At 39.4% G+C, this 15,145-nt stretch overlaps 1 protein-coding gene across 1 annotated transcript in view; it reads left to right on the top strand.

The window, feature by feature from the left end:
- Positions 1 to 405: 405 nt before the first annotated feature.
- DOK6 (docking protein 6) overlaps positions 406 to 15,145 on the top strand; it is a 249,295-nt gene continuing 234,555 nt past the window's right edge. The window contains exon 1 of the mRNA XM_015619506.3: positions 406 to 682. Within this exon, the coding sequence (XP_015474992.1) occupies positions 617 to 682 (66 nt within the window). The 5' untranslated portion in view covers positions 406 to 616. The remainder of the gene's footprint in view (positions 683 to 15,145) is intronic.

Raw genomic sequence — 15,145 nt, 5'->3', positions numbered from 1 at the left:
GATCTGCCACCGGAGCCGGGGATGCCGCGGCCGCTGCCATCCGCCAGCCTGGAGAAAAGCGGACAACACCGGGGCAGGCGAGGAGAGCACCCGCCCTCGGCCCGGTGCGGCGCCCGTGCGGTGCCCGCGCCCCGCCGGCCCGAGGCAGCCCGCGCCCCCTCAGCGCCCCCTCAGCGGGCCCCGGCGGGGGGCGGGGGGCAGTGCCGGCGCTGGGGGCGGGCTCCGCGGCCGCGGCGCCGGGGGCGGTGTCCCCGCTCCGCCCCGCCCCGCCCGCCGCCCGCCCGCTCCCGGCCGTAGGCGCGGGCAGCCGCGAAGCCAGCGCCGGGCGGAGCGGTGCGGAGCGGGGCCGGGCGTGGGGCGGCGGCGGAGCGGGGCAGGGCAGCGAGGGGCCAGCGGACGAGCGGGGCGGAGCGGCCGCCACCCGCCCGGCGGGGCGGTGCGGAGCCGAGCGAGGAGCGGAGCGCGGCGGCTGCCGCTGCCTGGATGCCAGAAGCGCCTCTGGAGCCAGCGGCCGGCGGCACCCGGGAGGGCCCGGGAGAGGAGGAGGAGGAGGCGACGGTGACGGAGGCGGAGGAGGACTCCGGGCGCGGAGGGGAGGAAGCAGGCAGCGCTTGCCATGGCCTCCAACTTTAACGATATAGTCAAGCAGGGCTACGTAAAAATCCGCAGCAGGAAGCTGGGGGTGAGTTCTTTCTCCCTTCGCCGGCCCTGGCCGGGGTGGGGGCGAGGCGCCGGGTGTCGCCTCGTCGGCCTGGGGGGCGGTGGTGCCCCGGGCCGGGGCCGCCAGCGTGGGGCGCGGCGACCTGCTGCTGCTAGTGCTGCTGCTGCTGCTGGGGCTGCTGCCGCCGCCACTGCTGCTGGGGCTGCCTCTAGTGCTGCTACCGCTGGTGCTGCCGCTGCCGGGGCTTGGACTTCTCTCCAAGCTCCGGAGGGGTCGGTGGGGATGCGCTGCCCTTGCGCCTTGGAGAGAGCCAGCTGCTCTCCTCTCCGAGAAGGCGCCGCTCCGATGAAGAGCTATCTCAGCCAGAGTCACTGTCCGCGAAAAGCTGCGCCCCGTGCCCCCGTCCTCCTCCAGTACCCCAACCCAGGCCGGGGCTGACACTCCCCTTTGGCCGCCCCTGCGCTCCCCTGTCCCTCGCCTTGCTGCCTCCGGCAAGGGCTTGGGTGGGGAGAGGAAGGCGCAGGCAGTAGCTGTAAACTTTGTGTAGAGATACTCCCTCTCTCCCTCCCATTTCGGAGAGGGATGTTTTCAATCAGGGCAGGGACTGAGAACACTCTGCTGGTACCGGAGTACCAGAGGAACAGAGAAAAGCGAGCGTGGAGGTGTGCTGGTGCTCTGCCCTAGGGCACGGGGAACTGGGAGCCTGCGGCTCACCGGGGATGGACAGGGAGGCAACGGGGCGACAGCCTCATGAACCTAAAGGCAGATGCAGAGGCTGGCAGTGATAAAAACTAGGGGCAGTCTCTTAGTGAGGGTGGCTGTTCGCGGTGCCCACCGGGATGCTCAGCGGCACCGTGTGTGCTATCACATTGGCCGTGGGCACTTTCTGTGAAGGGGTGCATCAAATCTTGAAAAGGCAGTGAAGTTGGAGCAGAGTGTGTGCAGAGGTCAGGATTTTCTAAACTTCAGTCGATCCCGGGAATCACCGGTTTGGTCTGTCTCCTACCCTTTGTGAGAGAGCAGGACTGCCTGCTTGCACAGCTACTGATGTTGCCAATAATCCGGAAAGGTCCAAGTCCATCTTGGCCTGACGCTGGGAGGAGGTCTGAGGTTCTTTGTGTTCCCTCTTTCAGTTTTTCTTCAGGTGTGCAGAAAAGTGCAGCGTCTTTACCAGCTCTCCCTTCCAGGGAGGTGGTCCCTGCTTCCCCTAAAACCCAGCAGCAGGGACCGTGTGAAATGTGCCCTCCTCCAAGTCGTGCTCTGTGAGCTTAGCACGGTGCTAATATTTATCTCCTCCTCCTACTCCTCTCTCCCTTCCCCCCACAGATGCTGTGCATTGCTTGCAGACACAGCGTGCAGGATGGTGGGACACTAATCATAAATTGACCTTTGGTGACTTGGCAGGGCTGTTAATTCCAGAAGAGCACAGGAAAGTTTGGTCCAAACCATTTATAGCCTGAACTACAAATGTTTGAGAGACGGTGTAAATCCAAAAAGAGTGGATGCTCTTATTAATGATTTTGCAACCCCAAAGTCACTCTGTGCATCAGTCAAGCATTAATCTTATCTGAAGAAACAATTTCTAAGTGTTACTTTGTTTCTGGCAGTCCTCTGCTTAACCTTTGCTGATCAGTTTTTCCCCTGCTCAGCAGTGCTATTGGATGGGCCCAACACAAAGCAGAGAGATGATGGTATTCCATCACCTTGATGTTAGTAGTTGGAAGCAGAGTTAATCTATTTGGTTTGCAAATCTGAATTTGAAGCCATCTTGAGTGTCCTTTAAGTGTGAAATTATGTATATGCAAATACTTTTATATACCTATGTCTATGGTGTATGTGCAACAAATGTAGAGTTCACATCACAGTAATCTTGGATGATACTTGCTGACTTGTGTAAAAAAATTGTGAAGAGAGTGATATTTCATTGCAGAATATCTTATGTAGCTTGAATATTTTGTTTTGAAGATGTTAATCAGATTTTTTTAAGAGGGACACATAAAACTTTATTTTTGCATGGATATTTTCCATGGTTGTAATGATTATCATACTGCTACACTAAGCAGAAGGGAAATAGTTCATATGGTGTCTGTGGAGGATTTTCTCCTACTTGTGTGTGAGGGTGACAATTCAGACTATACAGCCTCAGGCAGGTGGTAGTATAAGCTTAAATATGACATATGGAAATGTGCATCTGAATAAATCTATTCAATACAATTTAAAAGGGATTATATTTTAGAGAAAATAGCATCAAAATTCAAATGAGTGTGATGGTTGAAAGGTATGAATATGTGTGTATATATCCATAGCTAATTGGATTCTTGTGATTGAATATCTAAATTAATGCAATTTTTATTCACCAAGTGAAACATTAAAGGTTTGTCTTTTTTTTTCTTTATGTCTGTCTCCAAGTCCAAACCTTAATGACTTACACTGGAGCCACTATAATGTAGGTGAATACAGCAGTTTTCAGGGATATAAATGTGTGCTAGCAAATGAATGTTTTTAACCTCCAAAAACAGTGAAAAGAGGGAAGAGAGCTTTGAGTTCTGGAAACTATGGCTAAGATAATTTTTAGATATGGCAGTAGAATTTTATCTCTTGCTAGTTGTTTCATTCTTACACACTGGATGTTAGTGGGGTAGTTTTTTGGGTTTTTTTGTCATAATAGTCAGCATTCTTTGAATATTTCAAAGTCTCCTGAAAAGCAGATTGATTAAAACTTGGAGAGCTGAGGTGTCTAATACCAATTTAAGTGCTAGACTTGGGCAATAAAACTAATTCTAACTTTTAGGCTGGTAGCCAATTCATTACGGAAATTCTTCCAATTCAGCTTTTATTCTGTTTTGTGACTGAGGGAGCCCTGGCTAGGAATCAAGTGGAAGATACTTCAATAGTATGTTTTCATTTTATTGAAAAAAAGAAAAACAAACCCTCAACAAAAAGCTTTCATTTAGAGAGAATTTTCTGGTAGAATTTACTTTTTCAAGAATTTAATTTCCAAAAACCCAAGCAGTAAATCTTAACCTGATTGTAAAGTAGGAATCTTTATTTTATTTTTTTTTTAACAAGGTGTAATGTTTACTTCTGACGTTTTACACTGATACCTTGCTTTAAGTACTTGTTACCCTGTCTGCCTACTCTCTAAATACCTTCAAATTCTATCCACAGTATTCATGAAGTCAGGACTCGAGCTGTTTTCCCCTTCAGTAATCAGTTCTGTTCAGAAAAGTGATTTGAAGACAAAAATGATGCCTAAATCTTGATGGAAATACCTGACAAGAAAACTGCGAGAATTTGTCCTCACTTTTTTGTTTAGTGATACTTGATCATTAACTTCTATTTTGCCTGTTTTTTTCAGTGTAATCCTTAAGTGCTTGTTTACAGAAATTCATTAATAAGTAAATTGAATGGTATATTCTTCTGACAGTCCAGTATTTTCCAGTAGACCTCATTGTTCTGATACCTTTACAATGTTAAAACTGCTTTTGTTGTAAGGTTGGATGGTCAGCTGAAGAGGTTTACCAGCCTCTCTGTTTTTGTATTCGGACTCTGGGGATATCATGGTTTCTGCAGTGGAGATTCCAGGCCGTGAAGAGACATCCAGCCAGTCTGACCACTTAGCCTGTCTCCTTACTTTTGTTAGGCATGAACTGTACATGAAATTTCTCTGGGGCCTTGAAATATCAAATATATGTTAAAGGCTATGTAGTAGGCAAGCTTATGTGTATCCGTCACATCTTCATCAAGGTATCACAGTGTCTTTGAAACTTAGGAGCTGTAGTCATTGAGCATGGCAGTAATTAAAACATCTTTATAAAATCTGTTTCCCTGCAGCCTAAATATACCTTTCTTTACAGTGCTCTGGCATTCCTGCATTGTTTGATATTTTGCTTTTCTCTAATACTACATAAAGGAAATACTCATTCTTGCAGCCATTTCATTTGACCTGTATGACCCTTCTTTGAAATAAATTTGATTGTAATGTGGTGTGCTGTTCAGATCAGAATAGGTCATTTGTGTAGTGTGGAACAGGACTGTGCTGCCTTTGTTCTTTTGGAATCTTTCATACTTGTGTCACATTAAAATTCATATGACACAATTTTGTACTGCACTGGCTGTGCTTATAGGCTGAAACTTTCTTGTAGCAGATTGGAATCCCTTTGTTGCCTCCTAATAAACTAAGCTGTGAGGATTTCATGCCTTGCTGAAGTGCTGTTTCTTAGAAAAAAAACCAATTTGATGTCACATTAGGAAGTCTAATTAAAAATTAACTTCTGTCACTTTGATTGTCTTGTTTTGAGCCATATCAACCTTTGAAGTCATAATCTTATTGTTTGTTTGGTTTTGTCTTTTTTTTTTTTTTTTTGCCACGCCTTGGCCATGGAATGAAAGAATTCTATCTCTTGGGAATTTTCACTCAGTTTGTTAATAATTACTAATTTTCCTTTGTTTCCACATACTAAATGGAATTATTTTCTGGATGCTTCAGTTTATACTCTAATACACCTATCCAAAGAGAAAATTGTACCTGCCAGTCAGTCTTGATTGAGTAATAAATGGTAGGTTGCTCTTAGTCACCGAATTAGAAGTTTTACCATATAACCTCCCCCTATTTTTAACCATACTTTTAGATCATTACAGGTACCTTTTCTGTAAATGAACAAAGTGTTTCTCCTTCAGCAGTTAACCCCGTCTTCAATCAATCAGGACTAACAAAGCTATGAATACAAACCACTGATTGCAGTGTGGTTCCTCTTGAAATAATGTGGTATGTGTCTTAAAAAAAATCCTAACATTCAGTTGATATTGTGTGGATATTTTGGGCGAAGAAAACAAAGGGACCTGCAAAATTTCTTGGGTTTGAGATTACGTTGATTGATGGCGCTGGCTCTGCGAGTGGGTCGTGACGAATACAGAGGGCAAAGTAAAGGTTCTTCTATTTCTTTGAGTTGCCATAACATATACTAAGAAACAAACAAGCAGATGAAAAAGTACAGGCAAGTAGTGCACCTGGAATAGATATCTTTTCCATAGATTGTTTTGCATTATTGTCTATGGGGAAGGTGCTCAGCCTGATTCTAAGCACGGAGATTGCCTTTTATATAACTGCATCCTGACGGGTGATATAAACTGAGTTGCGTCTTGGAGTATGAAAATAATTCAAATGATACTATAAAACCTTAATTCCTGTTTTTAATGAATATTAATTTTTATAAAGCTTCAGGTGGACAGGATTTAGATTGCAGATTCCTTTCTAGTAAAGGACTTTCTTTTTCACGATACTTCAAGGCAACCTGAGATATGGAATTAAAAGGATTTCACCATAATCCACTAAAGAACCTAGTCACATTCTCTACTTAATACTGAAAGCATCATTTAAAATACCAATAATTACTGCTTTCAGTCCTTTTGCTACAGTTATGTGAATGGATTTGAAGAATTAAAAGGAAAATACATGGATTTCCAATTCGGTCATTATGGAAAGAACAATCATCTTGAGCTTCTGACCAGTTTTTATTGATTAAGCATATTGTACAGGAAATTGAAAGAAATATCTTGCAGCCATGGTAAACAAGGACAAAAAGTCCCACAACTTTTTATGCTAATGTTTGTGTTAAAGGAGCTTGTGAGTCAGGCTTGTGGTAAGCACTTTGATATTGCTGTTCTTCCCAGTTATTTTCTTCATGTGCTTTCCCATCTCTTAATTCCCAAGAGGTGTGATAGCCGAAGGTCTAGTAATTCTGTAATGGATGGCACTTACTTAGAGTCAAATAGTTCTCCTTTGTAGATAGCATATCACATCCATGTTACCAATGGATTATAGATGCTTCTATTTTTACTCTTGTGTGTAATACCATTGGCCTCAGTGAGATTGCACTTCAGCTATAGTAAGATTACACAAAGAAATGTTTGTACAGGCTCTCTCTCACTTGCATATTTTGAGATGGTAAGATTTTATTGAGAATTTATTGTATCTTCTGTAAGGCCTTCTGTTTTTTTCATTTAGGAGTCTGTCATTTTTGTCCTATAATGGACATTAAAACCTGATGAAAAGACCCAGAGAAAAGACCTGAAGTCAATTTAAGGAACCCATTAACTTTGGTGGCTTTGGTTCAGTGTCCATGTGGGAACATTAGCCACATGCATAGAACATGAATTTCCTTGTTGTAAAATGCCTTTCAAATCCCACTCAAAGGAATTGTCCTTTCTGAAATTGGTAATTATGGAAGGAACATGCTCTGAGTCCTTGAAATATACAAGGAATTATTCATGTAATTCCAGTAGTGAGTTTTCTTCCTAGTTTTTTAGAAATAATCTCTCTTCGAATCATTCATTCAGATTTCTGCAAGCAGTGCAAAATGCTTTATAGCTGTTGCCTGGCAACAACATATTCAGGCAACAGCATATGTGAGTCAGTTGTTAGTTATATGTTTATATATGTGGCTGTGTATAGAGCATATATTTTAGATAATAATGATATATTTAAAAAAATAAACAACATGCTATTAAGTGTTCTTTTTAAAAATAATAAAATTCAAATAAAGGTTTTGGAGTCTACATAATCCTGGAAAGTTTGTCTTTTGTTTTAGGTTATCTGAAAGATCAGCTAGCTGAACAGCTTTTCACTAATGTCATGATGTAGTTAATATACTTCCATTCAGTCTGAGCGAGCAGTGTAAAATATTCTCTTTGTTGAAGGCAAGCAATATTTTATATGTATGGATGCTAAATTATATCCCTCACTGTTCTTTAAATTAATAATGTGTTATTGGACCAAAATGTGGTGTTTTACTGTGTACTGTAACCTTTCATATGTATTTTAAGTAATAATTGTTAATGTTACACTGCAGTTTTTGTTTTTAAACTTTGCAACTTGCAGAGCAACTCTTAAGATTCAAAATGATTGTGGTGTATTATTGTAATGAATCATAGTTGGGTTGAAATTTTTTTCCAGAATAAATACAGACTTCATCTCTAAATACTATGAAATTTCTTGAAGAAAATCAATAAAGAAAAACAAAGAAATCTTTTGCTACTGTGGAAAAAGTTTTTATGCAATAGGACAAAATTGTAAACTTATGAAAAAGATTTTAGTGAGAGTACAGTGTGTGCAGTAACTATCTTGACACTTGTGCACATAAATGCTTACTTTTGATTAGTGTTTTTTTTTAGTATTCAGAAAAAGTGTTCGCACATGTCTGAGGAAGAAAACTGTGTGATTGATAAGTACTATATCTTAAAACTTCGTACAAGTCAAGAGAGTTACACAGTGAGATCTGCAGCTGGCATCAGACAGGAATACTCTTACTGACTAGGATAGGGTAGGATAGCTTTCTTGGAAAGAGTTCTGAAAATGAATGTTAATTTTGAAGTCTACTTAGAAATGAAGGGGGAGTTAAAAAAACCAGCATCTTTTAGCTAGTAATGAAGTACACTTCTTTTCAAAAGTCACCTCTGCAAAATGGGTCTTCCAGATTCTAATGCTTTTTATCAATTGCCACGTGTGAAACGTGGTGTTGCTGTCATACTGAGAGGTTACAAGCCCATGCAAATGGAGCCTCACAGGAATTACTGTTCACTTAAGATGCACATAAATTAGGAAGATAATTAAGGGAAGTGTGTAAATCTTTTAAAAGATTGATCTTCTTTCTCTCTGTTGTTCAGTTGCCAAAATGTCCCTCATCATCTCTGGCTTTTCTGGGCTGAACTTTGGAAAGGTTGTATTCATTAACATGTCAGTGAGGAATTAGAAGCACACAGCATTGACTAGATCTGAAGAAAAAAGTTACACTGTGTCTGCTGGAGGAAGGGCTCTTTGGCATATTTCCCCTACCTGTTCATTGCAGAAAGAATTAATAGCAAAGTTTAATATCGAAAGGCTGTCACCACTGTAGAACCAAATTACTACCATCTTTGACAAAGAAGCCTTTGATACTTCCAATACTCTTTGTTTGTCCCTGGATTTTTTTCTTTATGTGAGACAGTCTTGCTTCGAGGTACCCTGCCCTCGGAGTGAATTGTACATTCTTCGTTCGTCATGCAAACACATTTTTTTCCTGCAAAGAGAAAACAGTGCATGAAGTCTTAAAAAATAAGAATACAAAAGAGTTTTTTGACTGAGTCGTCATAATTAGTGGTTTTGTACAGTGCCTAAAAAGAAGAGGAAGCTTCATTTTAACTGAAGTTGACATGTCCAATTATTAGTCACTAGATTAGTATGATAATAATAAGGTGTATGATAAGCATAATGTATATAAAATAGTATGACAATAAACACCCTAACAACAAAGGGTGGAGGTTAATATTTCATAGCTGCAGCAAGGTTATTAAAATAAAAGATCTTTTACTGAGTTTTATTTCCTGTACTTCTAATATCTTACACTACAGAATGAATTCTAGAGCTTTTTGCACTGATGATGAAATAACCTCCTTTGAGAAGACAAAAATCTTTGTACTGACATGTTGGACTCAATATTAGAGATGTTAAATTTTAGTCTTTTGCAGAGATGTAATTTGTAATCTTGAGCACTTTGATTCATTCCAGCCTTATTCTCAATTATACTAAGCCCACTGTATGCTACATAAATTAAATCTAAAGCTGTGTTAAGGCCCCTTATACCACCATAGTGAATGCTTTTAGCGAAAATGAGAAACAGGCTTTTTGAGCTTAACGTTTCTGTTTGTAAAATGAGTATAATCTCTTTTCACCTGTGATTGCTTTATTTTGTCTGTCTCAGCTCTAAACTCATGTTCAGTTCTCCTTTAAAATGGGTAAGTTGGCTCACACTAACTGTGGTCAAAATACTATTAGGTGCTACAACTCTATAGAAAACACTGGGGTAATTAATATTTCACTTTTAATAATTTGAATTTCATAACTATGGAATGGCTGAGGTTGAAAGAACCTCTGGAGGTCACCTGATCCAACATCTCTCTCAGGCATGGTCACTGTCTATTTTAATGTTGTATGGAGGCTTTCAGTTGAAAAGAAACTTCTGGTTGTGTTTCATTGAATTCTTCTATGGAATTATTTTTTTTTTTTTACAATCAGGATTTATTCTGTAATTCACTTTAGATTTTTGTATATAAAGAAGGAGAATACTGTTCATTTTCCACCCAGATCTTACTGATAGAAATGATTGCACTTCAGTTTTCTTCTTAGAAACAAGCATCAGGAATAGGAATGCGAGAAGTCTGAAGATCATAACTTTGATTAGCCTTATGTCTCTTTTGCCTTGAGACAGAATTATAGCACAAAATTTCAAGTGTTGAAGAATTTCACTTTTAAAAGTAGATATTGAAATGTTTAAGGTAGAATTTTTCACATCTTACTTGGCAGAGCAATCCTGAAAACTTATATTGAAAAATACAGTGCATGAGACAATTTCATAACTTCTTGGGTTGCTGGTCTGCTGTTGTGGGTGTAAATTTCTGACCTCAGCCATGCAGAAAAGCTGTATTTGTCAAATATATGGCACATAAAGTAACAAACATATTTTAAAGCAGGGGGAGGAGTTAAAGGCATTACTGCAACATCTTTTTCCTTTCTTTCCTTCCAGTGTATCACTGGTCAGATTTTGAGAAGACATCAGTTGTCTCATCTCTAAATTTTATACAAGCCATATTCTTCCATATAAGAGTTGGAGACCCCTTACTCTGTAGGCTTATATGAAGCTTTCTTCTATGAAATGCTGATGCATAGCCTTAAGTTGTATGTTTTACCCATAATATCTTGTGGCCCAGCGCAGGAAACATGTATTTGCATGGTCCTGTAGAGGAAGGTGTGTATAACTGTGCAGGTTGTAGGGTAAATCAGTTGAGTCCCCTTGCAGAGCCTAGAGATAACAAAATTCATTTAGGAATTCTACCTACACAAGATCTGCAGTAGAGGAGCACTATAGAAGCATTTATTGAGTGGAAATATATAAATTTAGAAAAAAAAAAAAAGAAATATCAAAATATGATTTGCACATAATATTTGCCTATAACAAGAAAAAGTTTGGGTTTTTTTTCCTGCAAAAAAGGAATAATTTTGAGATCACTGAATGATTGGTATCTTCTTCAGTGTGTCATAGCTCAAAGAAAATAGGGTTGAAGCTCTACTGGGTAGCTTTTGCTAATAAGAGTATTGGTTGAACCTTTTTTTTATCGGTTGAAGTTTTTATTGGTTGAAGTGTGTTTTCATTATCAACACACTTAGGTGGCAATGTGTTCCCTCGTCATGTTACATTTTTCCAATTATTGAATAGTGTGGATGTCTGGGTTTTTTTTGATAATGAAAATTCTAATGTAGGACCATCCAAAAGAAAAATAAGAGAAAATAAACGACTTTTGGCTTTAAGTGTGAGCATGTAGATGAATTAGATCATCTGTTTCAGGTGTAGGTAATAGTTACCTTGATTAGATCTCACTGCTCAGTGTAGGCACATCTTTAATTTCTTCTGATGAGTTGTAAAATCAAACGTTTTTACAGGGAAAGCTATACAACAGACAAAGTTTCTCAGCCCTAAATCTGTATATGTACATAAATTTTAGTTGGTGAGAATTAGTGAAAATTAGATTTGCAAAAAGAAGAGTGAAAAATTCTGAGGTCTGTCTTCCCTGATAGAGCAGAATCTCTTACAGATATTATTCTCAATAATGACATGTCATGTAGTAAATAGATAAAGAATGTAGCAGAAGGAATAAGGAGTGAAAAAAAGGAAGCAGTCTGCTGTAGGCTGATGTTGCAGAAAAACAAGTATGGAATAATTTTTATGGTCCCAGAGGTCTTGATAAAGGAGAAAACTGCAGTTTTTAAAAGGTGAAGTAGATACATTAATGCAAAGGCTCTATTTCTAGAATATAAGCTATTACACGTTATAGGACTCGTCCAAGACCCAGGGGCCAAATGGAATATTGCAGAGTCACGGCCATTTCAGAAGGTTCAGGTTATTTTGAAGAATTAGGTCTGAATGCCTGTAGTGTATCATTAGAGATAACTCTTTTCAGACACTTCCTAATCATTTGGGATGAAGATAATGCTTACAAATCATGAGAGGGAGCTGTAACTAATGGTAACAGCTTAGCAGCTGGCGGAGAACATTGGCTAAACTATTGGAATTAGGAACCTGAGGTACATTGAAAATGGAAACCTCACAGTGAGACGTAAGGAGGAATCTGTGGAGCAGCCATGGAATAGATTTACATGAGATTTATGGGCAATGAGAGGAAAATTTACACTGGTGGACCTCATAGTGTATTTATTTGAGGATAAACATTGCTCTAGCAGCTTTTATACAATAATATACCTGCAGTGTTTAGATGTATTGCTTTGGGATTTTTTGAACTGAAGGAGAAACTAGAAAAGTAAATACTACTTGTAAATATTTTAGACATGATTTTGACATGATTATAACATAATACAGTGTATGTCCCAAGAGAACCCAGCAGTTAAATACATTTCAAAATGGTTTTGGAGGTGTATTTTCCAGAATTCTTGATGTCAGAAAATAATTTTTGCCTGGATTTTTTTTTCTCTCCCCTCTGAAAAGGAAAATTAATAATTTCTGCTGTGTTTCTGTATAATACTATTTTATGTCTTACAGTCATTTCACTTAAAAAAAGAATATATAAGGTGAATCTTATATATTCAGTGTCCTATGCTGCAATCTAAACAAAATCTGATTTAAAACTAGTGAGATGGTGTATCTTGTTTAATTCTTCAGAATGTTTTCTTTCTTCCACCTGCAACTTACCTGAAACATTTCCTAGACCAGCATAACTAGTTAATCTTCTGACAGTAGAACTAACAGTTTTTCTTTCTGTAATTTGGAAGTTACTTAAAAAATATATACCCATTCCCATTTAAACAAACAATACTTACCTGATTTACTTGTACTGATTAAAAGGGATTGAACTAACAGGCTTAAATATCTGCTTGTAGGTAGAAAAGCGTATGAAGGAATACAGTTTCCTTCTGTACCTGCCAGGCTTTTAAGTTTAGGAAAATAAAAAAAAGTTGTAAATGACATTGATTTTGTTGGCCTGAGCTAACCTGCAGTGGTGGCACAGCAACACTGTCGCTGGTGCTTAGGGCTGAGCCGAATGCACAATAGATGAAATGAGTTAAACAGGAGATGTGAAATGGGGAATGCTGCTAGCCACCCTTTGAAGTCAACTTTAGAGAGCTATAAAACAAAGCACAGGTGACTGCAGAGCCATTAAGATGATCGTGACTGAAATAGTGAAAATGGAAGCTCAGCTAGCAGTGCATAATTACAAAGAGATTCTTGATTTTTGTCACTAGTGTTTGTTCACTAAGTTAGGCTTGCAGTGATATGAGCAAATACAGAGGAAAGACCTCTGGTAAAGAGGGCCAGATCAGCCCTTGATTGTGCAAGTGCCTCTGAAAGTGTTTTTGTTTGCAGCTATCTCACGCCAGCCACAGGGCTCACCACAGCAGTGCTTTGATCAAGTTTCATTCGGTCAGTCCTTTGCTACAGCAATTTCATAAAGTTCTGTCAATCCCAGCAGATGCTACTAAAACCTAAGCCAGGCAGAGCAGTTCCTCATCTTCAAAATTCTCTTTCTAGGTAGGCAGGTACAGACTGCATCCCACGTAAATGGGATTTGTTCAGATTTCATGCCTCATCTTTTCTTCAGAATCAGGAGGGTTAAAAAACTTAATTTCTGAACCTAAAAATTGAAATTCTTGTGTAATATTTTGTCCTCAGGACCAGACGCCTTAGGCGTAGGCCTTTAATCCCTGTGCCCTAGTTACAGCAATTAAGGTTCATGAAATAAAAATTTTGTTACATGTGCATCTTGGTTTCTTCTTTTTTCTTCAGTTTCAAAATCAGTCTGAAATATTAATGATCATATTAAATGCACTCTGCTATGTGAATTACTGTTAATATTGCATTCTAGTTATCCTAAGAGATGCAGTAAATGGCATTTCCTAACATTTAGACTAAAATATATGTTCTCTTGCTAAAGGAAATCTTGACTTTAATAACACAGTTTCTTGTAGGTCTGCCTCTTTATCTGGATTTAAGTTTAAAAGTTGCTGAAGGTATGCAGCACTTTGGAAAACCACAGCTTATAATTGTTCATGACTTCTAGTGCTGCAGTACAAATTAATCATTGTTGAGCTGTGCTGGGGAGAATAGACAGCATCATAGTCACTGCCTGAAAGGGCTCCAACATCTGAGATGTTAAACCTATCCTTCAAAGTCTCATGGTATTTTTTTTCACTGAAAGATTTCTCTCAACTTTAATCTATCATCCATTTCTGCCATCCTGTCTATGCAAATGGATTTCTGAAACTTGATTATAACAGTTCTTTTCTCCTCCCACACTGGTGAAGAAATGGTCACTCATGTGAACGAAGTCCCCATCAGTGCAGGTTTTTTTTGGGATCAGGGAACCCACTGATAAGGAATGAGGGTACTGAAATGGAAAAACAATTTAATTTAGATGGTTCAATAAAATAAGTGTTGTCTGCATAGCAACAGGTATAGCCATGCTAGATTATATTTCACTTACAGAGATAGTAGTCCCTTTGGTATAGATATGAAAGCTCTCAAATGAAAAATTCACAGCCTTCTGGGGGGTTTGTTTTTGTTTTTGAAGGCAGAGGCGTATGTCACTGTAAAACAACTATATGTACTTTAATGTGGCCAGAAAAGAGGCACTTAGCTGTTCCACTGCAAAAAGAATGAGTTAATAAACCCGGCGCACAATCTGTCTCTGCTGTAGCTCTTGGCACACAACAGCTCTAATTGGTGGGAACTATTGAGGCCTTAATTGCTGATTTTGCAGTACTGCCATGTTTACTGATAAGGTTTAATGCAAGCTAAAATTTGTTAACTAGAGAGAAACAGTCACACTTGCGTGAAGAGTGTGAGGACAAACAGCAGGCTTTTCTGAAGCACAAATGACAATGAGGTATTTCAGCATGTGGCATTGTTAGATTTCTCCTTTGAGACTATTGATAGGCCTTTCTTTGAGCAGAAGAGCAAGAAAGTCTTTGTGTCATGCAGCTAGTGCTGAACTAAACTTATAGTTGAAGCAATAGTTTTCACCTCCTGATTTACGTGATGTGCTGAATGGATGGAGGACCATTGTATTTAAACATTAAGACCTTTAATTCTTGAACTGAGATATCTTCACATTTCATTTTTAACGTTATTACACTATAATACAGAAGCCTTTTGAACTACTAACCTGCTGTTTCATTTCTGAACTACTAAGTTTAAAATCATTGTTACTTATATTTGAGTTTATGTAGTAGTAATAAAAATACCAAGTAATGATGTTATATGGCTGTTTATGTCCCAAAAAGCTAAAAGGGAAAATAAATGGAAATGTGTTTTGTACTTAACATAACACTCTGGAAGTGCCATTATTTTGTGTCTTAGTATGTTTTTCATATACTGCTTGCATAGCTTAGAGAAGAGGAAAATGTAGGATGCTAGCTGATGAGAAACAGGTGCTGCTCTG

Source organism: Parus major, chromosome 2, assembly GCF_001522545.3.
Source record: "Parus major isolate Abel chromosome 2, Parus_major1.1, whole genome shotgun sequence".
NCBI classification, from domain to species: Eukaryota; Metazoa; Chordata; class Aves; order Passeriformes; family Paridae; genus Parus; species Parus major.
This window is presented reverse-complemented; position numbering and strand designations above follow the sequence as displayed.